The sequence below is a fragment of the Anolis sagrei genome, chromosome 8, assembly GCF_037176765.1.
Source record: "Anolis sagrei isolate rAnoSag1 chromosome 8, rAnoSag1.mat, whole genome shotgun sequence".
Taxonomy (NCBI): domain Eukaryota; kingdom Metazoa; phylum Chordata; class Lepidosauria; order Squamata; family Dactyloidae; genus Anolis; species Anolis sagrei.
Window position 1 is genome coordinate 37,330,316 of NC_090028.1, and position 27,658 is coordinate 37,357,973.

The following is a 27,658-nucleotide window of genomic DNA, read 5'->3' on the forward strand; positions in this document are numbered from 1 at the left end:
TGTATGTGTATGGTCTAGTATGTTTCAGCATTGAATGTTTGTTGTTTATATGTTCTCCGCCCTGAGTCCCCTTCAGGGTGAGAAAGGCAGAATATAAATGCTTTAAATAAATAAATACCGCTTCTGTGGGAAGGTAACAGTGCTCCATGCAGTCATGCCAGCCACGTGACCTTGGAGGTGTCTACAGACGACGACGTCTCTTTGGCTTAGAAATGGAGCACCAACCACCAGAGTTGGACACGACTGGACTTAATGTCAGGGGGAAACCTTTACTTTTACCTAAATGGGATAGAAGCAAAGTGTGCACCACACATCTCCAGGAATAGAGCTCTGCTCACGAAGCAAAAATCCACTCGTGCCTACATTTTATATCACAGTTAGTTCGTTGTTGTCAAAAGATATTAGTCACAAGCAACTTGTGCCACAAAAGCTTCACCTTCAAAGATCTGTGCCCATATACAAAGTCCCAGCCAAGCCCTCCTCCTGGAGATAATATCCCATTTTCCTCTTCTTTTCTATGGGATCGAGAGTGCTGTGTGATACATCAGTTCTTATTTCCTCTGTGAAAATCATTATTTTGATAGTGTACTTCTGAGCTCATCTCCAAACGAAAGAAAACCTTGAACTTCCATATTGTTCCACTACCTCCGAATTCTCTTAATCAGTTTAATTTCCATTTAAGTGCTTTTAAAGCAGTAGTACAGATTTTTTTCAAAAACCAAGACAATATTATTTCAGCCACTTTAGCATCACAGTGAACATTTAATAATGGCAAATTAGACATCTTCATCTACCAATCATTTTCAGTTAATCGTGTTCTCTGTGATATCTGTTTTAAAACTGTGATGCCTGGAATATCTGGACTGCTTTAGCTGTAAAGTGGCTAGAACTGATTAAAATTGCTAAATAAAATTGGCAGTCTAGAGACAAGAGGCAATTTTTGGAAGCATTCCTCTGTGGAATAGTGTTAAATGCACTTCAGAACAATGGTATTGAATATATATAAGCTTTGGTTTCGTAAAGTTTCTTTTCTTTTTGCAATTTGAGATAAGTAAATATGCGCAGTTGCCTCTGTATTAAAGGATTGTCACGTCCTTTCATTCTGGCCAATTTAATATTGTGCATGAATGGACAGGACATGAAAGAAAAATAGGGGAACTACCTATCACAGCAAGATCTTCCTAATACATCATTTTAATATCTGTTATCCATCTGTTCTCTACAGTCCAGTTTTCTTTTCTCAATAACAGTGATATTGAAAGAGAAATAACAAAACATGAATAGGCAATGGAATAAAGCTGTTCAAGTCAATAACACACTTTTAACACCTGTAAATCTATATAAATAAAAATGTAATGTTAGTTTGTGGGATTAGCATAACTCAAAAAACACTGGACGAATTGACACCAAATTTGGACACAAGACACCTATCAAGCCAAGGAGTGACCATCACTCATAAAAACAATGAAAAATACAGCAGAAGGGACTTTAAAAGGTCAAAAAAAATTACAACGCACACGAAAAACCACATAAATATACACAAACACATATGTACACACATATATGCATACACACACAAACGTACACAGAAATGAGGGAGGGAGGGAGAAAGAGAAGGAAAGAAAGAAGGGAAGAGGAAGAAAAGGAAGGAAGGAGAGAAGGAAAGAAAAAAGGGAAGGAAGGAGAGAAAGAAGGAAAGAAAGAAGGGTAGAGAAGGAAGGAGGGAGAGATGAAGGAGGGAAGGAGATAAAGAAGGAAAGAAAGAAGGGTAGAGAAGGAAGGAAGGAGAGAAGGAGGGAGAGAATGAAATAAAAAGTGAAAGAGAGAAGGAAGGAAAGAAGGAACGAAAGAGAGAAAGAGGGAGGGAATGAAGGAAGGAAAGAGACAAGGAAGGATGGAGCCAAAGAGCAAAGGAAGCGAGAAATGAAACAGGTAGAGAAGGAAGAAAGAAGAAGAGGAAGGAAAGAGGGAGGGAGGGAAGGAAGGAAGGATAGAAAGAGAGAGAGAAAGAGGGAGGGAGGGAAGGTTGGTCACAGCAACGCATGGCAGGTACAGCTAATAGTCCCACAGCCATGATTTCAATTTCTTCCTGAAGGACAGGAGAGAGGGGGCTGACCTGATTTTGTTAAGAGAGTGTGTTCCACAAAGAAGGGAGCCACCACCGAGAAGGCCCTGTCTCTCGTCCCCGCCAAACTCACTTGCGAAGGTGGCGGGATCGAGAGCAGGACCTCCCGTGACGATCTTAACCTCCAAGGTGGACCATAGAGGGAGATACGTTCGGACAAGTACATTTATTATTTTACTCTATTGTTACTATTATTGCATTTCCATTATTTTACCCTATTATTATTATGTTTATTGCATTTATTATTTTACTCTCTTTATCATTAATGGAACGATACGTAAACATATTTACAGTGAAGAAGGTTAGAAAAATGGTTTAATCAGAGTTGGACAGTCTTATCTTAAATTACAATGTTATGTAAATACTAACCGTCCCCTGCCACACGTTGCTGTGGCCCAGTCGGTGTATATGTGCTTTGTGTGTGTATATATTTGAGTATATGTGTATATGTGTGTGTTTTTGCGTATATATATGTGGTTTTGTGCATTCATTGTAATGTGGTTTTTTTTTGTTTTTTAAGTTTCTTCTGAAGTGTTTTTCAGTGTTTTTATGAGTGATGGTCACTTGTTGGCCTGATAGGTGTATTGTGTCCAAATTTGGTGGCAATTCGCCCAATGTTTTTTGAGTTACAGTATATACCCGAGTATAAGCCGACCCGAATATAAGCCGAGGCACTTAATTTTACCACAAAAAACTGGGAAAACGTATTGACTCGAGTTTAAGCTGAGGCTGGGAAATGCAGGAGTTACTGATAAATTTCAAAATAAAATAGATATCAGTACAATTTCATTAATTGAGACATCAGTAGGTTAAATGTTTTTGAATATTTACATAAAACTGTAATTTAACATAAGACTGTCCAGCTCTGATTAAATCATTATTCTAATCTTCAGTGTAAATGTGCTTATGTATCCTTCCAATAATAATAAAGATAGTAAAATAATAGTAATAATAATAATAATAATAGAGTAAAATAATGGAAATGTAATAACAGTGATAACAGAGTAAAATTATATATGCAGTAACAATAAAAATAAAGTAAAATAATAAATGTAATAATAAAGAGTAAATAATAATAATAATAACAATAATGATAATAATAAATAGAGTAAAATAATAAATGTAATAAAATAATAATAGAGTAAAGTAATGTAAATATAATAATAATTAATATATTAAAATAATTCATGTAATAAAATGATACTAATAACAAAGTAAAATAATAAATAACCTTGACTCGAGTATAAGCCGAGGGGAACTTTTTCAGCCTAAAAAGGGGGCTGAAAAACTAGGCTTATACTCGAGTATATACAGTATGTTAATCCCACAAACGAACATTACATTTTTATTTATATAGATTCAAAAACATTTAACCTATGGATGCTTCAATTAATGTAATTTTATCGGTATCTATTTTTATTTTGAAATTTACCAGTAGCTGCTGCATTTCCCATCCTCGACTTATACACGAGTCAATACGTTTTCCCAGATTTTTGTGGTGAAATCGGGTGCCTCGGATTATATTCAGGTCGGCTTATGCTTTAGTATATATGGTACTTTAAGCGTACGGATCTATAGATCCGAGGTTTTGCCTTAGCTGCTTCTTTATTAATTATTTATAGCTATCTCAGCTTTCATTTAGTGAGATATTTAAATTTCTATAGCACCTCCTACAATATGTTCCTCAATAAACTTGGCAGGGTTACCCAGGCATTTTCTTTTTTTCATCTCCTGAAAGTTGACTGAGTTGGAGTGGATGCCTTAAAGTAATCCCTTTTCCATCCCTGTCACCTCCTGCGGAAGTAGTTACATCCTTAATTAAACAGGACAAAGGCTTGGGGGGTGGGTTATTTAAATGGAAAATTAATCCAAAGAGGAGCATTAAAGTTATCTCAGTGGGTGGCACATCAGAACAGGAAGCAAGAGAGTGCCTACAAGGAAGGTTTCTTTCTGACCTGGAAGTAGTCCGCCGGAAGATAAACCAGTGACCTTTGCGCAAAGTACATTATACATTATTGATATAAATAATGTCAACTCAAAACATAATTTTAGTGCGCATTCCAAAGTAATGAGGCAGCCATGTCATTTTTGGCATTTATTGCTGTGTAAAATGCTTCCCTGTAAATTAATAATTCTCATTGCTTCTCAGAGTGGAATCACATTATTCACATTCGAGGGTTGAATGAAAAGTAATGCCTCCACCTTCGTTACTTGGGTTTGGATGGTAATATTTTAATAAATCAAAAGCAAAAATAATCCATAGAATGTGCTCTTGAACTACCACCATTCACCTTTCCACATAATCACCAGACAATTGGATACATTTCTGCCAATGATGAATAAGTTTTCTGAAGCCGTCATTGAAGAAGTCGACACTCTGTTTCCGCAACCAGCATCTCACAGTTCTCTCAATGTCTTCATAAGAAGCATAATGATGTCCCCTCAGATCTTCTTTCATTATTGGGAACAGATGTAAGTCAGACAGTGCTAAATCTGGACTGTATGGAGGATGTTGTACGGTGATGAAATCCAGTCTCTGAAGTTTCAAGTCTGTGCACTTTCACTTCAGGCGTCAGCATCCTGGGTACCTATTGTGCACAGATCTTCCGATAGTCAAGCAAAGCAATAATGTGACCCATACGTTCTTGTGAAATGCCGATTATGTTTGAAATTTCTCTCTGAGCGATACGACAATTGTCCTGAATCAATTTGTCAACCTTTTGCTTGTGAAACTCGGTGGTTGCTGTCACAGGACGTCCCACTCTTTGTTTGTCACGCAAGTCAGATGTTCCCACCTCAACATCTTTAAACTTACTCGGCCAAGGATGCACTGTACTCACATCAACACAATCGCCATAAACAGCTTGCATTCTCTGATGAATCTCCTTTGAGGTGACACCTTCTGCTGTCAAGAATTCAATGACTGGACGTTGCTTAAGTTGCATTGACTGACCGTCTGTGCAGGGTTCCATACTTTGCACTTTAACAACACAGCTGTTCAATGCTAAGGCTTCCCACCAAAATGGAACTGTAGAGGAGAGTCTACTGAACAAGCCAGTACCTGCCGCATACCAGTACTGCCATCTGTGGAGAAGTTACGAAGGTGGAGGCATTACTTTTTATTCAACCCTCGTCGTAATGAAAAGTAGACTTCGGAATAGTGTTTGGTCTTGACAATTTCGGTTTAATTCAAGAACTTATCATAGCAGAGAGCTGTCTTACAGCATTTTCCTTTCCTTATCCCTCCTTCCTGGTAGTCGGATTTAAGGTTAAAGAAACACACAAACACACTGGTGATATTTTGTATTCCCAGTGGTGATCCACTGTTGAATGTGGTTGTGGGTTCCAATCTCTTAGCTGGAACCCAATACCCCTTTTCTGCTGAAGACAGGCAATAAGATGCATCAGAACCCTACAAGTATCTTTAACAAAGCATTCAGAGTTATTAATATATTTCATGTGCAGCACTAAAGCATGATAAATAGGATAATACATATATTATGTTTCTACATCATCTATTTCTGTCCTGCAAGGAAATGTACCTGACTTAGCCTGGAATGATCATTTTGCATACGTTTCGAACGATACAAATGTCTGACGTGCTTCAAATCAAATTCCATGCACAATGGTGAAACAGCAATTTTTCAAAAAGAAGCTGAAGTTTGCAGTCGCTTTCAAATATTTGGGAAGTCTTTATACCACATTTTAACTACGTGGTTTAATCAATGGGCTTTCTGAAACAAAGAAATTTGAAATATTTGGGAGCTACCTGAGGTCGGTAGCCCGTCAGGTTCAAAACATAAAGCCTTTGTTTTCTAACTCAGTAACATGTTAGGTCATCCCAATTAGAGATAACACAGTTCAGTGATTTGCCTGCTGCACCTTTTTTCATGTCAGGAGCTACTTGAGAAACTGCAAGTAGCTTCTGGTGTGAGAGAATTGGCCATCTGCAAGGACGTTGCCCAGAGGACGCCCAGATGTTTTGATGTTTTACCACCCTTGTGTGGGGCTTCTCTCATGCCCCTGAATGGGGAGCTGGAGCTGACAGAGGGAGCTCATCCATGCTCTCCCCAGATTCGAACCTCCAACCTGTCGGTCTTCAGTCCGACAAAGGTTTCATCCATTGTGCCACAATGCAGTGATTTGTGTGCTGCACTAGGATACTGGGAAATGATGGTGTGAATCTTTGCCTAGCCATGGAAACATACTAGATCACCTTGAGCAAACCACACTCTCAGCCTCAGAGGAAAGCAGTGGGAAGCCCTTTTGGAGCAAAACTTACCCCACAACAGGATCACCTTAGGTTTTTTATGTCAGAGAGTTTGTAGGCACACAACAACAACAATAACATAGATCAATTTCATCAGTTGATTAATGGGATGTCAACATGTAGGTAAATCCCACTGATGAAATGGATGTACCTTCATGAGAACAGAATTTAGTCCTCGGTTCAGTGACTACAACCAGGCATGTGGATTTGTATAGCATTATTGTTTGCTGTGCCAAATGTTTTATTTATTTCTTTATTTACTGTATTTGTATACTGCTCTTCTCAGCCCTCAGGCCACTCGAGGTGGTTTACAAGGCAAAATTCAATGCCACAAAGCACAAGTACAATTTAAAAACATTATCATACATAAAATCATAACAACAGCAATAAAACATAAGTCATTAAGAAATTTATATTAAAACATTCTCCAGTCCCTTTGATCTAATATCCCTAGGGAGGGCGTTCCATAGCCAAGGGGCCACCACCGAGAAGGCCCTGTCTCTCGTCCCCGCCAGACGTACTTGTGACAAAGGCGGGACCGAGAGCAGGGCCTCCCCAGATGATCTTAATGTCCTCAGTGGTTCATAAGGGGAGATGTGTTCGGACGGATAAGTTGGGCCAGAACCATTTAGGGCTTTATAGGCCAAAGCCAGCACTTTGAATTGTGCCCGGTAGCAAACCAGCGCAACAAGTGGGTTGTATGTTCCCCAAGAGCCGCTCCCGTTAGTAACCTGGCTGCCATCCATTGGACCAGTTGAAGCTTCCGGACAGTCTTCAAAGGCAACCCCACGTAGAGCGCGTTGCAGTAGTCTATACAGGATGTAACCAGAGCATGAACTACCGTGGCCAAGTCAGACTTCCCAAGGTACTGGTGCAGCTGGCACACAAGTTTTAACTGTGCAAATGCTCCCCTGGTCACCGCAGAAACCTGGGGTTCCAAGCTCAGCGATGAGTCCAGGGTCACACCCAAGCTGCGAACCTGTATCTATTGGCACTATTTGCAGAGATGAGTTGCAGAAGAAAAGTCCCAAATCTGTGTTTTCTCTTGGATTAGTAGCACAACTGGCATTGTCAGTATGCTATTTGGTTATCATTGGTGTTGTTCTAGCATTCTTCCTAATCCACCTTTCCTCCAGGGATCACAAAGTGGCAGACAGTGGCCAACCTCTCCACATGCATTCTCACAACTGTCCTGTGTGGTAGGTTGGCCTGAATACTATCCCACAATCACACAGGCAAGGCATAGGGATTTTTATAGGGGTTTGAACTCACTTCCTCCAGTCTTAGTGCGACGATTGCGCTGCTACATCACACAGGTTCGGCACATGAGCATTTGGTCAGAAGCCGATTTAATGCTCTTTACTTCACAGTCCCATACTCCAGTGAACATAAAATGGAGTAGTCAGACTCAATTTGGATTGTTAATCAGTTACATGTCGGAAATAAAAATGAGCTTCAGGATTTGAAGGGGAAAGTCTTTGTGCTTTTGAGAAGAAGAGAAAGGCTAGATAACAGGCTGACAAGGTTAAGGATTACGATTTATCTCTTTAATTACCTTGACACTTCCTTTGTTTATATTTTATCAAAAAAAATATTGCCTTTTCTTTGTACATGCATATTTTTTTCCTGACGATAAAAAGGGCTCTTTTCATTCTCCCGTTCTGAAGTATTTTTATCTTCCTCTTGTTTTGCCAGATGGTGATGGACAGACTGAGCATTTGCTGCCAGCGTGCGCTGATGCAGCCTGTCAAAAGAGTGTCATCTACCTAACTAAACCAGGATCGGATCAAGTATGTTTGCACAGATTACATCTGAATATATTTTGTAGATTAAAGACTCGCCAATGGCAGAGCTGCGAATGTAACCGAAACGGGCAGCATTTAGGACCACTTCAGACTATATGGCAGTTGTGCGTGCCAGAGTAAACGTATCAAAAAAGTATATTCACCTCTCCAAATATTTGGAAACCCAGGGATCTGTATCCAGGTGAAGCATTCTGGTGTGCCGTCACCTTTTAATACTCATTTGCCAGGCAGAAGGAAATTAATGTTGATGTATCTCTTACCTGAAGTTACCACTACTTGATGCATTCTAAATTCTGTAAATAAGGCAAGAGGCAATTGTTTTGCATTTCAGAAATGAACTTTTAATAATGTATTTCTAACCATAAGAGCAATCCAGCTCTGCAACAAGATGTGTAAGAAAACTACAGAGAAATCTTCCATGGAGATTTGCCTGAAAACTTTACTACTACCACATCAGCTCTAGATTATTAAATATGGTTTTCTGTGGGCGAGCAGATGGCGATTACTGGATGACATATATTCTGTATCGGAATCTAGAGCTGATGTAGTCTATCCAATGCAATTTTCTGAATGAGCACCCCAAGTAAACAAACCGAATCTAAAGTTGACCAAAAACTGATTCATAACCCTTTTGGTACTAATGTTGGAGAGTGGTCTCTGTTCAAAGTGGTCCCTGTTCAAAGTGGTCCCTGGTCAAGTGGTCCCTCTTCAAGTGGTCCCTGGTCAAAGTGGTCCCTGGTCAAGTGGTCTCTCTTCAAGTGGTCCCTCTTCAAGTGGTCCCTAGTCAAAGTGGTCCCTCTTCAAGTCGTCCCTCTTCAAGTCGTCCCTGGTCAAAGTGGTCCCTGGTCAACCTATCCCTGATCAAATTGGTCCCTGGTCAAGTGCCCCTGGTCAAAGTGGTCCCTGGTTAAATTGTTCCAGGTCAAGTGGTCCCTGGTTAAATGGTCTCTGGTCAAAGTGGTCCCTCTTCAAGTGGCCCCTCTTCAAGTGGTCCCTGATTAAAGTGGTTCCTGGTCAAACTCTCCCTGATCAAAGTGGTCTCTGGTCAAAGTGGTCCCTGGTGAAGTGGTCCCTGGTCAAAGTGTCCCTGGTCAAAGTGGTCCCTGGTTAAACTGTTCTAGGTCAAGGGGTCCTTGGTCAAAGTGGTCCATGTTCAAGTGGTCTCTTTCAAACTGTCCCTGGCCAAAGTGGTCCCCAGTCAAGTGGTCCATGGTCAAAAAAAGGTTAGATAATCCTTTGGGCTCATCCAGCCTTTCCTTTTTATTCAAGGCTGCCTGTCTTTTGCTACATAGAAAAGCAGTACTGTCTGCAGTTAAAGAGCTGGTGGGTTAGATCAAAGAGTGTGGCTCCTCTCTTCTTCAGCTCATTGTTCCCTCTGTTCACTATTATCAACCCATGGCCTACTTTGCCCAGTTTGCTTTCAGTAGTCCATTCACTTGGCCATCCTGTCTTCTCTCCAAAGCACATACCCTTTTGAATTTAAGAACCGTAAGATTGTCTGAAAGAAGCAAATCTCTGCAATCCAAGTTCTACAGAGAAAGCTTTTCTGAAGGAATAAGTGAGAGAGGAGGCTCCTCTCTCATTTGTACCTACTTGCACCCCTCCCTTGCTGAAGCTACAGACATTCAAGTCGCATTTACCTTTTTCAGTTAAAACGCATCACAGCAGGAGCACAAACAGTGTTGATGGGTTATTACCTGACGTGAGATATTTAGAGCCAATAAATCCTGACAAATATGTTTTCTTTCTCATTTGCAGTGGTTTCCTGTGTTGCAAAACTTCACAAACAAAGGTACTGTGTGGGGCTTTGTCCCATATAACAGCGATCCATCTGCAGCCGAATTTTCAGTTCCAATCACACTTCACATTGGAGATTACAACATGGATGGCTATCCAGATGCACTTGCCATTCTACGGAATACATCAGGAAGGTATTGTATAATTACTTTCACACTTTCGTTCTTTTTGTTCATGTCATTATTCTTTCCTTGAAGTATCACAAGCCTCACAGGATCAGATTCCCTTCTTTTATGAAAGGATATGAAAGGCATTCGAATGCGTCTCTTTATAGAAATGAAACAGCATTGTTTCTCTTTGGTGCCACTTATTGGGATGTTACAAGTGAGATTCCAGAAGAGAAGGTGTGCAAAGGGAATGTGTGGAAGGTCCATAAAGCAGCAATTTCCCCTATGTTTTGATACCTAGAGTGCCATCAATACAATACAAAAGTCATGCTACCCATCTAGTCCGCCTTGGTTAGACCACACCTGGAATATTGTGTCCAATATTGTGTGTTCTGGGCACCACAGTTGAAGAGAGATATTGACTCTAAGCTGGAATGTGTCCAGAGGAGGGCGGCTAAAATGATCAAAGGTCTGGAGAACAAGCCCTATGAGGAGTGGCTGAAAGAGCTGGGCATGTTTAGCCTGAAGAAGAGAAGGCTAAGAGGAGACATGATAGCCATGTATAAATACATGAGATGAAGCCACAGGGAGGAGGGAGCAAGCTTGCTTTCTGCTTTCCTGGAGACTAGGATATAGAACAAAGACTTCAAACTACAAGAAAGGAGATTCCATCTGAACATGAGGAAGAACTTCCTGACTGTGAGAGCCATTCAGCAGTGGAACTCTCTGCCCCCAAGTGTAGTGGAGGCTCCTTCTTTGGAAGCTTTTAAACAGAGGCTGGATGGCCATCTGTCAGGGGTGATTTGAAAGCAATATTCCTGCTTCTTGGCAGAATGGGGTTGGACTGGATGGCCCATGAGGTCTCTTCCAACTCTAGGATTCTATGATTCCACGTTTCAACAATTTATGATTGTACTCTGATCCATAGCCAGGTGAATAAATAGGGAGCATCTGTATAGGAAGACAGCGCAATTAATGATGCCACTGAAAATATGCCTTTTTGAGCAGTCTTTCTCCTGGCCACTCAAAGATGGAGAAACTGTCCCTCCCGGAGGTCCAGTGGAAAGAAAGGATGTGGGTTCTGCATTTCCAACATTGCCTTCTTCTTTTATTTTGACATCACGGCTGGTGAATAGATGCAGTCCTTTCCCCCCCTCATGTGGGAGTTTGGTTCCTGGTGGCGAGTGCAGCGTGAATTGTCAGCTCCTTTTTTGCCCGAGGCGGCTCTTCTTCCCTCCAGCAATTGTTGACCCATTTCATTTTGATGGATATGCCGTGGATGCATTTTCTGGTAGCTGTCGCACACATTTCTGCTCATTCGCCATCCCTCCCCTGTCGAAAAACCGGCATTGTCCGGACCCGTGGTACTTCGTCCCCCTTGGAGTCCCCTCTTAACAAACATCTGGCTTATTATTTTGCAATAATATTATAGCCTGGAACTGCTGGACAGTATCAATATATGAGAAATTGAATTTCTATGTAATTGCATTCAAAATATTTACCAGATGCATGTTTTATTTATCATGGGCTGTTTCATCACAGTAGGCATACACAACCCAGTTCTTGACTGTTAACTTAAAGAAGATTTAAAGCAATGTTTCTCAACCTGGGGGTCAGAACCCCTGGGGGGGTCATGAAGGGGTGTCGGAGGGGTCTCCAAAGACCATCAGAAAACACAGTATTTTCTGTTGGTCATGGGGGTGCTGTGTGGGAAGTTTGGCCCAATTCTATCATTTGGCCCAATTCTATCATCTGGAACTATGCATCCACAATCAGATTGTTATTTTTTCTCAAGTGGAAAGGTATTTTTGCATACTGGATTTAGTCTGACCACTGGTCAATCTAGCTGTCATGTATCATGTTCTGCAGTTGATGGTGGTTGTTGGAGGTAGGCCTAGCAGTTGGTGATGGAAGGTTTAATGTAAGTCTTAGTTCTAAAGGGTTGAGTAATCTGTAAGTAAGAGTTCATGGGTGAAAGCAATTAAGGGTGGTGGCATGCAAGAGATGGGTTGCCGCTGGGTGTTTCTGGATATAAGGAGCTAGCCGTGGGACTGATCTTCGGGAGAAAAGTATTTGTTTTATTTTGGTGGTAGATGCTGCTGGTTTCCCCCCAGGTTTTGGTGTCCTGACCTGTCTCCTGAACCTTTGGAATCCTGGAACCTTGAATCTTTGGACTGGCTTTTGATTACTGTATAGACTCTGGATCTCTGAACTTTGTTTATTGAACTATCGGCATTTGGCCACTGGACGTATTGAGTTATCTTGAACTTGCAACAAGTGTTGGTTGTTTTTGTTTATTCTGTGGTTGAGTGCTATCTTTATGTTTTATATTTTGGACTATTAAAACAGCCAGGAAGTAAGTTCTGTTTTAATTAAACCATTTGATACAAACTGGGTGATTGTTTGGTTCATCTCTGCCTAAATATTGGCAGAACCCTAGCAACGTGACACTAGCACACCATGGCCTGCATTGGAAATGTGAATACTGTTCTGCTATATCTTCCAATCTGTTTCAGAAGATAGCTTTGTGGATTCCATGTCTTATGTTAGTCTCTTACAACAGTCCTCACAGAGCTATATATGGTTAAAGCTTAGTCATATTTTCAATGTAAGGGACTACACATTTTGATATATTGCAAGAGGCCAACTGAGCACCAAAGCAAGAATTTCAAATCAAAACTGTTCCCAGTCAACACCCATAGATAGCTTCCTCACATCTTGAAGATGTAATGTTGTTGTGTAAAAGTTGTGACTTAGTAATTCAAAACTTAGCAATAAACACATTGTGTGACCCTATTTTATCAGTTCCAACCTCACACCTGCACCATGGAGATAACAATACTGGTGTGTCTTAAGGCGCTGTTGTGAGGATTATGGAGATAATGTGTATGAGATGCTTGAAGTGTGCTCCATAAGTAGGAGCATTATCAAATGTGCTGCCAGAGCTATCAGGCTGATCTTCGGTTCCTTTTAAGATGCACAGCAGGAGGATGAACCTTTGAAAATAGCCACATCCAGAAATGTGCAGGTTTTGGTAGATTAAGGTCAGCATTAGGACTGCACCTGGAAGCAAACAGGAAATGCTGAGCCTGGGCATATTCCCAGTCGCCACTCAAATTAGACGCATGTGATTCAGGTAACAGGGCACAACTGTCCCACACAGAGGCCCAGCTGTTCTTTCATCACTTCCAGTAATTTGAGGCTTCAGAGCTCATCAAAACAAAATCATTTTCTTTCCCCCAAACAGTTTTTGTCACATTTCAGCGACCAGAGTTTCCAAAACTAGCACTCTAGCATCACACACAGCTTGCTGTGCTGCTGTTTAGTCTCTAAAGGACCAAAAGAATCCTCAAAAACCTTGTTAATACTTTGAAAATCCCTTCAAATCCCCCTTTTTAAAAGCTGTATAAATGTAGATTACTGCGGCCCAAGCAAAACGTAATCCGAAATAAAAGAAGAGTTTCAAAAGCCATTTCTCAGTCACTGCAGCTTTGGAGACTGAATCTACCATGAGAATAAGAGACCTCATGGGCCATCCAGTCCAACCCCATTCTGCCAAGAAGCGGGAAAATTGCATTCAAAGCACCCCTGACAGATGGCCATCCAGCCTCTGTTTTAAAAGCTTCCAAAGAAGGAGTCTCCACTACACTCAGGGGCAGAGAGTTCCACTGCTGAACGGCTCTCACAGTCAGGAAGTTCTTCCTAATGTTCAGATGGGATCTCCTTTCTTGTAGTTTGAAGCCACTGTTCCACATCCTAGTCTCCAGGGCAGCAGATGTCTCAATGTGACATCCTCTCGACCTTCTCTTCTCCAAACTAAACACACCCAGCTCCCTAAGTCACTCCTCATAGGACTTGGCTTCCAAACCTTTGGCTATTTTGGTCATCATGTTCCAGCTTGTCAATATCCTTCTTGAATTGTCTCAGAATTGGACATTGTACTAAGGTGAGATCTAGTACCTTCAGGATCACGAACCCCTCCTGGATGTCTCAAATTCTCAACCTGGCTAGTCTTGTTGGGTTTCACAAAGAAAGAGGAGAACTCAAGGTCAACGACGACCAAGCTCTTCCAGTATTTTCTGTTGGTCATGGGAGTTCTGTGTGCCATGTTTGGTTCAATTCTATCGTTGATGGAGGTCAGAATGCTCTTTGAAGGAACGTTAACTATAAATCCCAGCAACTACAAATCCCAAATGACAAAATCAACCCCCCCCCCCCAACTCCACCAGTATTCAAATTTGGTTGTAGTGTGTATTTGTGCCAAATTTGGTCCAGTGAATGAAAATACATCCTGCATAAAGATGTTTACATTACAATTCATAACAGGAGGAAAATTACAGTTATGAAGTAGCAACAAAATAATGTTATGGTTGCGGGTCAACACAACATGAGGAACTGTATTAAGGGGTCGCGGCATTAGGAAGGTTAAGAAGCACTGCTCTAGACCTTAAGAAGCTGTTTCTTGCTTTAAGTCGTTGGCATGCTGGCTGATATCCGAACAGCGGATGGCCCGAAGATGTCAATGTCTTGGTCCTTTCATTACTGGCTCCTGCTTCCCAACAGATGTCAGGTGGTGCAGTACCGGCTAAACAGTATAATTTCTGCATAAAATGAATTAGAATCATAGAATTGGGCTATTATTCTGCTCAGGGCAGGAACTCCAGCTAGAGCATCCCAGCAGATAGCTATCCAGCCTCACCTTCTCTCTAGGTCAGTGGTTCTCAGCCTTTGTTCCACCAAATATTTTGGATTTGACCTCTCAGAATTCTTGACAATTATCCATGCTGGCTGGGGCTTCTGGGACTTGAAGTCCCAGAACAAAAGGTTCGAACCACTGCTCCAGATATTTGGTTCCCTTGCTGAGCTGCTCTTACCATCAAGATGGGATTGTGCCTTCCTGCATGCCAAAATGGAGTGGAACTGGATGATCCTTGTGGTCTCTTATGATTCTGTTATGCACATTTTACATACTTCACAGTTGTGAACTGGCATTCATGCTTATTGCAATGTGCATGCCCATTTGGCTGACCATTTGGCCGGGCAAAGTTGCAATTCATTAACAAGATTGTATTGCAAGCCACCACATCTATATAAATAAAAATGTAATGTTCGTTTGTGGGATTAACATAACTCAGAAACCACTGGTCGAATTGACACGAAATTTGGACGCAATACACCTAACAGTCCAACGAGTGTCCATCACCCCTAAAAACACACACACCCCCAGCAGCACAGACTTAAAACCCCAAAAGACACGCCATATATACATACACTCATCCATACACACATTCATACACACACGTGTTTATATATGCACAAGCACACACAAATATACACATGTACACACACATACATATATATATACACATGCACACACAAATATACATATACACATGCACACATACATGCACACATACATATATACACATATATACTTGCACACGCATATACATATACACATATGTATATATATGCACAAGCACACACAAATATACACATGTTCACACACATAATATGCATACATATATACATATACACATGCACACACAAATATACATATATACATATAAACATCCATATATACACACAAATAGGCAAATAGACAAGCACACACATATACACAATATGCATATACACATATAAACACATTAATACACAAATATATATACACACATATATAAGTAAAGGTAAAGGTTTTCCCCTGACATTAAGTCCAGTCGTGTCCGACTCTGGGGTGTGGTGCTCATCTCCATTTCTAAGCCGAAGAGCCAGCGTTGTCCATAGACACCTCCAAGGTCATGTGGCCGGCATGACTGCATGGAGCGTCGTTACCTTCCCGCTGGAGCGGTACCTATTGATCTACTCACATCTGCATGTGAGCATATTTATATATATATGCAAACACACATATATACACACACAAAACACATATACACAGACTGGGCCACAGCAATGTGTGGCAGGGGACTGCTAGTGATGCTATAAAATGTTATTCCGTGTAATTTGACATTGGCCTCTCCACGTACGTTTTGTTTTCCACCTCTGAATCCACTATTTAATTCTTGCTATCCTCGCTAATCCTGACTCCTTAACACATTTTGCAGTTTCTCTGAACTGGGATCTTTCTGTTTCAAAGACAGTATTAAATGAACATTGGGATCATTCCTTACAAAGTAAATAGCATTTTCTTTAAACGTAATACTTGAAGCTTGTCAAAACTACAAGAGGCCGCAGCTTATCAGTAAATCTGGCATCTTCCTGCGCTAGTTGTTGATTTGTTCTGCCAGCTTTAATTCACTGAAGCTGTCTTCTCACAAATTGCTGGACTTCACTTCGATGTCAGCTTGATTCTTCTCATTGACTTCATCATCGCTTATTGGAAGGAACGTGGCTGGCCGATTAAAAGGTTGCTGCTGAAAGCTTCGTAATTGATCTATGATCAACTCTCAGCTAGGTCCGGAATAGAAGGCAGTCCAAATTCAAATCAATTAAATGTTGTCATTATTATTTTGAGTAATGTATGTGGAAGCTTTGGTTAGACAGAGATTGGGGAGGAAGGGATAATGAACCAACTCCTAGTTGTTGTGGTGCTTTCTGGACTGTATAATGTTATTTTCATCCAAGCATCATAAAACGGCACTCTGTGACAGATCGGGGTTTATTTTCCAAATCTCTGTTAGTGGCGTGCATTTGGGTAAAAGCTTGTCTTGTTTTGTTTCCAGGCTTTCTAATATATGTAAGGTCTTTCTCCTTGTGGGTAAACAGTATTTCTTGCTGTTTCTTTGTCAGTGTTGATGTAGAGATTGTCTGGTTTGCCTACTCTGGAACATGCAACATATAATTGACCTTCTTGAGGGGTCCCTTTCACATCTATGATACTATATCTGTGTGTGAATCATATCTATCTATATCTATGGCTGGATGGCTCTTTGTCAGGAGGGCTTTGATTATATTTTCTTACCCTGGTGAAGGGAGTTGGACTGGATGGCCTTAAGTATGGGGGTTCTGTGTGGGAAGTTTGGCCCAGTTCTGTCGTTGGTGGGGTTCAGCATGCTCTTTGATTGTAAGTGAACTATAAATCCCAGTAACTACAACTCCCAAATGTCAGGGTCTATCTCCCCTGAACACTATCTGAGTTCATATTTGGGCATATGGAATATTCATGCCAAATTTGGTTCTGATCCATCACTGTTTGAGTCCACAGTGCTCTCTGGATGTAGGTGTACTACAACTCTCAAACACAAGGCCAATGCCCACCAAACCCTTTTATTGTTTTCTGTTTGTCATGGGAGCCCTGTGTGCCACATTTGGTTCAATTCCATCATTGGTGGAGTTCAGAATGCTCTTTTATTTATTTATTTCAAAGTTTTATATACCGAGCTTCTCACCTCATAAGAGGGACTCAGCCCGGTTTCCAACCATAATAACACATACAATCGGTAAAATATCAAAGTACACATTACAATAAAACATTTAAAAAGCACATATATTTAAAACTACAGTGATCAATCGTCATGCTAAACTCGCATATCGAATATACACCGTCTTCCATCCAGATCGTTGTCTCATTCTTCGAAAGCCTGTCTCCATAACCACGACTTCACCTGTTTCCTGAAGGTCAGGATTGTTGGGGTGGTTCTGACCTCTGGCGGGAGAGAGTTCCAAAGTCGTGGGGCCACCACCGAGAAGGCCCTGTCCCTCGTCCCCACCAGCCGCGCTTGTGAGGCCGGTGGGACCGAGAGCAGGACTCCTCCAGATGATCTTAGTAATCTTGATGGTTCGTAGGGGAGAATACGTTCGGAGAGGTAAACTCTTTGATTGTAAGTAAACTATAAATCCCAGCAACTACAACTCCCAAATGTCATAATCAATTTTTGGAGTGATGGTCACTCCTTGGGTTAGTAGGTGTCTTGTGGCCAAATTTGGCGGCAATTCGTCCACTGGTTTTTGAGTTATGTTAATCCCACAAACAAACATTACATTTTTATTTATATAGAAGATAGATGCTACACCTCAATTTTTAAAAACATATTTTTAGAAAAGACTCAGCAGTGGTGTTTCTTGCCCTATTCAGAAAGTGTAACTATAGCCACTCATTCATGATTCTTTATGGTCAAGCCAGTCATTTTAGGTATTGGGAATTTATTTGTTTGTGTCTTTCTAATGAGTTTGGAAGGGATTCTCACCTGAAGCATTTTAGAAGAAAGAAAATTGAAACTGAAAAACCTCTCACGTTATGGAATTGCTCTATTAAATGCAAAAGAAATGTTGCTGACGGTACGAAAACATGACTTTCCTATCAGTATTAAAAATCCTGGCTTGCCTAGATGATTAAGTGAAGTTTTGATGGAGAAATACAAAGCTATTACCTTGCGTTTACTGTTGCTAGGTTGTTGTCTACTGTGGAGAAGAATAGCAAAGATGAGCTAGCAGAGATATTCAGACACAGGGCCATAAATATTCTTTTTTTGGACTGCAAGTCCTAGATTTCTCTTAGGCTGCACGGTCATTGACAAGAGGATGCTAGGACCTGCTGTTCAAAAGAACTGATCTTTTAACTTCATTTTATTGACATTGTATACTTTATTATTGTTGGGTTGTTGTAGGTTTTTTCGGGCTATATGGCCATGTTCTAGAGGCATTCTCTCCTGACGTTGCGCCTGCATCTATGGCAAGCATCCTCAGAGGTAGTGAGGTCTGTTGGAACTAAGAAAATGGGTTTATATATCTGTGGAAAGACCAGGGTGGGACAAAGGACTCTTGTCTGCTGGAGCTAGGTGTGAATGTTTCAACTGACCACCTTGATTAGCATTTGATCGCCTGGCAGTGCCTGGAGCAATCTTTTGTTGAGAGGTGATTAGATGTCCCAGATTGTTTCCCCTCTGTTGTTTTGCTGTTGTAATTTTAGAGTTTTTTAATACTGGTAGCCAGATTTGGTTCATCTTCATGGTTTCCTCCTTTCTGTTGAAATTGTCCACAAGCTTGTGGATTTCAATGGCTTCTTTGTGTAGTCTGACATGGTGGTTGTGAGAGTGGTCCAGCATTTCTGTGTTCTCAAATAATATGCTGTGTCCAGGTTGGTAAATCAGGTGATCTGCTATGGCTGACTTCTCTGGTTGGAGTAGTCTGCATTGCCTTTCATGTTCCTTGATTCGTGTTTGGGCGCTGTGTTTACAGAAAACCCACACATACAGATAGATATCTACATAAAAACTTCAACCATCACCCAAGTCAAAAAAGAAGCACCGTTAAAGCCTTGGCAGACCGTGCAAAAATAATCTGCGAAGCCCATCTCCTCCAAGATGAACTGAACCACCTCAACTGGGCTCTCCAGGCCAATGGAGACTCCACCTCAGACATCAGAAGAGCTGCAAGACAACCAAGAAGAAGCCACGAGAGTCAGGACAAAGACCCACCCAGAGGAAAAGTGTTCTTGCCATACATCAAGGGAACCACTGACCGCAGAGGGAAGCTGATGAAGAAACACAACATACAAACAATCTACAAACCCACCAAGAAAATCCAATAAATGCTACGTTCAGCAAAGGACAAAAGGGATCCTCTCACTTCTGCAGGAGTCTACCGTGTACCATGCAACTGTGGACAAGTCTACAGAGGGACCACCAAACGCAGCAGAATTGACCAGACACAAATCAAGGAATTAATACAACATACCGCATTATCATGGGGTGTCTGTGCCCTACACCACTGGAGAAATTACACTGTTTAGCCAGTATTGCACTACCTGACATCCACCGGGAAGTAGCAGCCAATAGTGAAAGGACTGAGGCAGTGACATTCCAGCTCATCCCTTGTTTGGGTATCAGCCAGCACGTCAACGACTTAAATCAAGAAATAGTTTTCTAAGATCTACAGAGACACTCGCTGGAACACCTCAGCAAGCGAGAGTCCAAAAGTGGCAGGCTCAAACCCAGAACCTCAACCAATGGCTGATATCAAATGAGAGACTCCCCCCTGGGCACACAGAAGACTGGACAACTTGGAAGGCGCTGAACAGACTGCACTCTGGCACCACGAGATGCGGAGCCAACCTCAAGAAATGGGGCCACAAAGTGGAATCCACGACATGCGAGTGTGGAGAAGAGCAAACCACAAACCATCTGCTGCAATGCAACCTGAGCCCTGCCACATGCACAAGGGAGGACCTCCTTGCGGCAACACCAGAGGCACTCCAAGTGGCCAGATACTGGTCAAAGGACATTTAATCAACTACCAAGCTTGCAAACTTTGTGTTTTGTTTGTTTGTATGTTAAAAAGGCAATACAACTGTTTGGCTTGCTCCTGGCACAATAAATAAATAAGGGTATTAATACGAAAACCAATGAAAGGGCTTGCTGATTTCTATAATCATGGAAGATATATTTACTTTCCCAAATGAGACATATTTTTCTCAATTCTGAGGGATTTCAAAGTTTGCTTAAAATTAGTTATTAACGAATACCTTACTTTTAGTTCAGGTTACAAGCTTTTAAGAAACCAAATGATATTTTTTCCTCCCCAAGTAGATAGAGCATGCTGACTTTAAGGAATAATTGTACACAGCTGCTTAATTGAAGATGATTTCTCTGGGATGTTGATCCATTTTAAAAATGCAGGAAGAGAAGAAGGAAAACAGGAAGAGTATAGAACATTCCTTGTTGTGTTACGAGACTCGGATGAGGGACAGAAAACAAAACAGCTTTTAAGAAACAAAGAATGATGCATCGGAGCAAAAGAAATAATTATATGTGACTAATGCTTCGGAGATTCATATTTAATGCATGCTGGCACATGTTTTTCTTTCCCCGAATTTTTAAACTGCGCACATCTGGGCAAACTGGCAAGTGTCCAAACTCGAAGCATTCAGAAAAGTGGCTTCCATTTCTGTCTGCCATCTTTCTTTTCCCCGATATGCAAACACTTTTGTATTTCTTTATGGCCTTTCAATTTATTAGAATTTTGAGTTTAAAATCATGAATCAAACTTTTCCTTTTGGGTGCAGGCATAGATGTTTTCCCTCCAAAAAAAGAAAAAGAGTGGCTGTTTAAAAATAAAATTATATTTCTCCCCAACGGCAAATCAGCTGCCGAAGGTGGTTATAAATATTTATAAATTCTTGTAAAATCTGAGCTGATAATTGGCAGGGGAGGCTCTGAACATGAAACACTTAGCATGGCATTTTAGGGAGGAAATATATTGACAGCAGTTAACAGTTGGCAACATAAAACCAAGGTTATTGAGGTTGTCATGGAACTGGCCAGGCAGCAGCAACCTAGCTCAGTAGTTCTCAACCTTCCTGATGCTCCAACTCCTTAGTACAGTTCCTCTTGTTGTAGTGACCCCCAAACATAAAATTATATTCGTTGCTTCTTCATAACTATAATTTTGCTACTGTTATGAATTGTAATGTTAATATCTGATATGCAGGATGTATTTTCATTCACTGGACCGAACTTGGCACAAATACCCAATACGCCCAAATTTGAATACTGGAGGTATTGAAATCACAGAAACCTTAAAGGGCCAGACTCGAAAGTGGCTTCAAAACAGTGTTTAATCAAACAAAGGAAAAAAGGATGCCACTGGTCAAAACTCAAGAAACAAACCTGGCCTGGTCTAAAAAGGTTAACAGAAATATAATCCAGATTAATACGATAAAAATCAAAGCGCTCTGAGGCAAAACAAAAAAGCACAGTACACAACTGGTTAACAAACAAAAAAGAGGAGGGGCCGCAGAAAGAGAAGCCTCGTCAGCCGAAGTCCAGGGTTGAAGTGAGAGAAATCCGAAATAGCACTGCTCCAGTGTTTGCAGAAACAGCGTCTATAGCCAAACCGGTCCAGGTCCAGGAAGGGAGAAGTCCACATTCACGAGAAGCCAATCCGGGTCAATAACACGCAAACAATCAGGAGGTCCAAAGTGTAGATCATAAACCAACGCCGAACATGAAACAACCGACAACAAGTCTACAGGAATCTTTTTCAATACACAGCATCCAACACACGAACGCTCATCAACACCTTGCCTTCTGCAAGGACCCATCACCCCTGAACCCACTTTTATTTACAAATCATCATCAGAAGATGAACTGACCATCGCCCCATCATTATCCTCCGCAGCTGCTCCCAGCTCTTCACGTGAACTCCCTTGTCCTTCCCTCCAATTCTTCCATCTCCTGTCAAGACTTAGGTCCCCCCAAGACTCACTTGGATGCCCTGATTGCCAGTCTTCACCCCCAGAGAACCCCATAAATGCATCACTACTTGTTGACTCCTCACAAATAGCTTGCACTTCTCTTATCTTAGTCCAATCCATGGTGTCTCCTTCTTCTCCTTCACTCATTGTCCCATCATCCCCAAAGAATCCCTCAAATGACTCCTCATCTGCAGGTGCTGTAAATATGTCCCGGATCCTCTTTCTCTGCTGCTCGTCATCAGATTCCTGCTCCTGAGTAACCCTTTTCCCACTTCTGGCACCCATACTACTGTTTGTAACGTTACTCACAGGCTCTACTACAACAGGAGGGGTTTATTTTGTTATTTGGAAGTTGCAGTTGCTAGGATTTATAGGTCACCTACAATCAAAGAGCATTCTGAATTCCACCAATGATGGAATTGAACCAAACTTGGCAGAAAGAACTCCCATGACCAACACAAATACTGGAAAGGTTTGGTGGGCATTGACCTTGGGTTTTGGAGTTGTAGTTCAATCTACATGCAGAGAGCACTGTGGACTCAGACAATGATAGATCTGGACCAAACTTGGCACGAATACTCAATATTCCCAAATGTGAACACTGGTGGAATTTGGGGGAAATAGACCTTGACACTTGGGAGTTGTAATTGCTGGGATTTATATCAAACAATATTCTAAACACCACCAATGTCAAACTTCCCACACAGAACCCCATGCCTTGAAGGGACTCGTTAGCCCCTCTCTAGCCTCACATGCTCTCCCTCACTCACACATGCGCCACACACTGCCATGCACCTAAACATGCCTGCGCTCCCCTCCTTGCTTGGAGCCTCAGGGTCCAGACCCCAGGTTGAGTAACGCTGCATTAGAGGCACACATATTGTCCATCTTTAGCTTAACAAGAGATGTCCTGTTTTGTGATTACCCTTCCACTTAAATGAGACCAAGGAGGATGCGTTCTTTCATGGCATCCGCTTTGCAAACTGTGCATCCTTGGATTACCTCCTTGCTACATGTTCTCGTTCAAACACGTTTTGTGCTTGATGATACAGTTTGCGGTGCCGTCTCGACTTAGTTGTCCCATTTGCGTTCTTCAAATGACTTCTGGGGTTTATTTGTTATAGACCTGGGTGCCGTTTGGCTGAAAGTGCTGCTTAGAAATGCTTAAGCTAAACATACTGAAAACCAACAGTGAGTTCTATGGGGAATGCCATTCTTCACGTGAAGCTATCAGGAAGATTGCTGCAGTTTCCTTTTTATTCTCACTCACACAAAATAAAAACTGTGAGAACAACAGATACACCCAGAAACAGAAACCCAGGTGGAATGTTCTTCCAAAGAGTGAAGCCAAAGTGGGGGCCATAGGGTACCAAGAGGCTGGTTTTGTCATGTTTCGGGGAATCTCCAAAAGTTAAGATCCCAAGGAGATACAGCCTGCAGAACAGCCTGAATAGCAACCATGATCAATGGACACAACACATATTAGGACTTTCTCTCCAAAACAGAATCAAGATGGAAGTAGGAGTAGAAACAGTCCTCCATGGAAACACTGCTCACTCTTATTTATTAAATGTATATAATAATAATAATAATAATAATAATAACTTTTTTTATATTTCACCCTATCTCCCCTGGTGGACTCGGCGAATTCCAACAGACAGAAAGGCAAGCATTCAATGCTTCAGTATCTTTTAAGGTTGCCCAACTATACAATAGAACAATGTAGATGGCCAAGGCTACACAATGATTCATTCGTCTAAGGCTAAGCAATGGTGATGCAGCAGGATAAACCGCTGAGCTGCAGAACTCACTGACTGAAAGGTTGGCGGTTTGAATCCAGGGAGTGGATTGACCTCCTGTTGTTAGGCCCAACTTTGCCAACCTAGCAGTTTGAAAACATGCAAATGTGAGTATATCAATAGGTACCACTTTTGTCGGAAGGTAACAGCACTCCATTCAGTCATGCTAGCCACATGACCTAGGAGGTGTTTACGGACAGCTCTTTGGCTTAGAAATGGAGACGAGCACCACCGTCCAGAGTCGGATATGAGTAGACTTAATGTCAGGGGAAACCTTTATCTTTGGGCCCCCTGGTAGTGCAGTGAGTTAAACCGCTGAGCTTCTGAATTTGCTGACCGAATGCAGGGAGCGGAATCAGCTCCTGCTGTTAGCCCAACTTCCGCTGACCTAGCAGTTCAAAAACATACAAATGTCAGTACATCAATAGATACTGCCTTGTGCTCCGTGCAGTCATGCTGGCCACATGACCTAGGAAGTGTCTACGGACAACATTTATTATTTATTTATTAACTTTATTTGTACCCCGCTAACATCTCCCGAAGGAATCGGTGCAGCTTACAAAGGCCAAGGCCCTCAATAAAACAACAGCATAACAAATACAACAATAAAACTCATAAAGCAAACCAATAAACATTAAAGCAATAACAGTAAAACATCAAAACAATACATCATTACACATTTAAAACTAGGGCCAGGCCAAATCTAATGAATAAATTAAAAGTGCTGGACATGACAGGTGAAATGTAAGGATTTTAGGGTAGGTGCAATGTGCAGGCAATCTTAAATCTCTGGTAAAGTGCGTTTGGGACATGATGCTGGGAGTTTCCTATTCTGGGAAGGCACACTGAAACAGCCAGGTCTTCAAGCTCTTCCTAAAGACTGCCAATGTTAGGGCTTGTCTGATGTCCTTGGGGAGAGAGTTCCAGAGTCGGGGTGCTACTACAGAGGAGGCCCTGTCCCTCGTCCCCACCAAACGCACTTGCAACGCAGGTGGGATCGTGAGCAGGGCCTCTCCAGATGAACGGAGGGATCATGTGGGTTCATATACGGAGATGCGGTCACGCAGGTAGGCAGGTCCCAACCCGGCTCTTTGGCTTAGAAATGGAGATGTAAGGTTTTGTGTTTTTACAATTTGGAAACCACCCTGAGTCCCCCAGGGGAGATAGAGTGGAATATAAATAAAGTTTTATTTTTTTAAGGTGATGTGGACAGTTAATTTGGTACTATCTTCTTTCCAGGAGAAGCGTTTCCCCATTGTTAAGACAGGGATGGCGTGCAAGTTGTCCCTAGCACTAAATTTATATTCCTGCTTTCACTAATGCTGATGAGTTAAAATAAATGTGGAAACCTTCAAAAAATCATGGTTCCAAAAGGTGCTTTAGAAACAACCAGGGCTGGAAAGAAGTGTGACTAGCCCATGGTTAATACTGGAAGAGAAAATTCCCATTCAGGAGGACACTAGAGAGACATCCATGCCTGCGGGGAATTGTACATCTTCTCACTATAGGTCTGCAGCTGGCAGCATTGCACTTGCACCTGACGTGCTCTACCTGTTCCAAGGGAGGAAATAAAAAGGCAGGGTCACAGACACTTAAATGGGTGTTTTTTCTGCCAACACCAGAATTACCCATTTGGGAATATCTGCTTTAGGTAACAAGCCAGCTGGCTGCTAATGAAAATTTAGGAGCAAATTTTGGGTCGGTTTGTTGCAAAACAACAATGAAGAGAGGACTCATCTGAGTAAAGCATCAGTGTCTAACAACCTAAGACCATCTGTTAGATCCTGGGACTGGATATTTGATTCATAGGATGAATAGGACAACTGAAGCTGATTGTACCAATTAAGCTCTTTTAAATCAACACTTCATGAACAAGTTGGGTCTTAAGTCTATTAAGTAGTGCATCTGATGAATAGTTACTTACTTAGGCGATTCCTCCTAGTCCAAGTAGGATTGCCTTCCAAGTTCGGTGTACTAGCAGCGAGACTATATTTATTTATTTATTTCGAACATTTTTACCCCGCCCTTCTCAACCCTGGGGGACTCAGGGCGGCTTCCAATTGGCAGCAATTCAATGCCTCTTCATAAAATACAATAGCAAAAATCACAATTAAAACCATGGACATTAAAATAAAAATTAAACAGTATACTTACAATCCATTTAGCTATTGCCAGTCTGGTGGCTATTTATCTAGCCATATACTAATGATTACTCTGCTTCACTTATCCAAATCCACTTCCAAGCCATAGTCAAATATTATTCATTGTTCTTTAATCTGACTGCCCGAAGGCCTGGTCCCACGACCACGATTTTACCTTCTGTCTGAAGGTGAGGAGGGATGACAATGATCTAATTTTCCCGAGAAGCATATTCCACAGGCGGGGGGCTACCACCGAGAAGACCCTGTCCCTCGTCCCCGCCAAATGTGTTTGATACAATGGTGGGACCGAGAGCAGGGCCTCCCCAGAGGATCTTAAGCTCCAAGGTGGGACATAGAAGGAGATACCTTCGAACAGGTACGCTGGACCAGAGCCGTATAGGGTTTTATAGGTCAAAACCAACACTTTGAATTGTGCTCGGAATTGGATCGGCAGCCAGTGGAGCTGACACAACAAGGGGGTAATATGCTCCCTGTATGACGCTCCAGTGAGTAGTCTAGCTGTTGCCCATAGGACTAATTGCAGTTTCCGAACAGTCTTCAAAGGCAACCCCACGTAGAGCTCATTGCAGTAATCTATTCGGGATGTGACAAGAGCGTGGACCACCATAGGTGACTCTGGAGCCCTATTCTTGACCTGCATGTTCTCCCACAGTGAGAGCATTGGTTTCAAGATGGAAGGCAGTCCCGGTTAGGGTTGGCTTGACGTGGCTTCCTCTTGGCATGTTTCTCTCTTTCACCCTCCATTCGTGCCTCTTCAGATTCTACAGCACTGCTGGTCATAGCTGACGTCCAGCTGAAGCGCTCAAGGGCCAGGGCTTCCCAGTTCTCAGTGTCTATACCAGAGTTTTCACACCTGTCAGGAATATACAAAAGAGTACAATTCCCAGAAGCTAATACGGAAAATCTTTTTACTTTCTGCATTACTGCGGCCAGAATAATATACGCCAAATAAGTTAGAGACCGTCCTTTCTAAGGATGAATGTCTGGACAAATGACTTGAGATAAAAGACCTGGATAAACTAACCTATTTGATAAAAAGAAATATTGGCAGATCTACGATTCATACAGACTGGTCAAAATTTGAGGAATATCTAAAGGAAGTTAAGTAAACCCTGAACTAAATATGGTTATAAGTGGACAAAGAAAGAGCCTCAACAAGTGCCGAGTCAGACAGAGGTATTGCCAAGAAAAAATATTGAAGGGAAGAAGATTGGAAGTCACAACTTTTAACTCTGTTTCCTTTTCTTTCTTTCTTTTTTCCCACACTTTCATTGTTACCCCCCCCCCTTTTTTTTTTTCTCTTTTCCCCTACTCTCGTTTTAATATAAACACTAAAATCAATAAAATTATTGGGGGGAAAAGGTTGGCTTTGAGCCCATCTTTAAATCTCTTTTCCTGCC

At 41.7% G+C, this 27,658-nt stretch overlaps 1 protein-coding gene across 1 annotated transcript in view; it reads left to right on the plus strand.

Moving 5' to 3' along the window:
• The window catches only part of ITFG1 (integrin alpha FG-GAP repeat containing 1), a 183,650-nt gene that overhangs the window by 60,456 nt on the left and 95,536 nt on the right, over positions 1–27,658 (plus strand). Inside the window, exons 9-10 of the mRNA XM_060788362.2 lie at positions 8,091–8,185; positions 9,959–10,131. Of these exons, the coding sequence (XP_060644345.2) occupies positions 8,091–8,185; positions 9,959–10,131 (268 nt within the window). The remainder of the gene's footprint in view (positions 1–8,090; positions 8,186–9,958; positions 10,132–27,658) is intronic.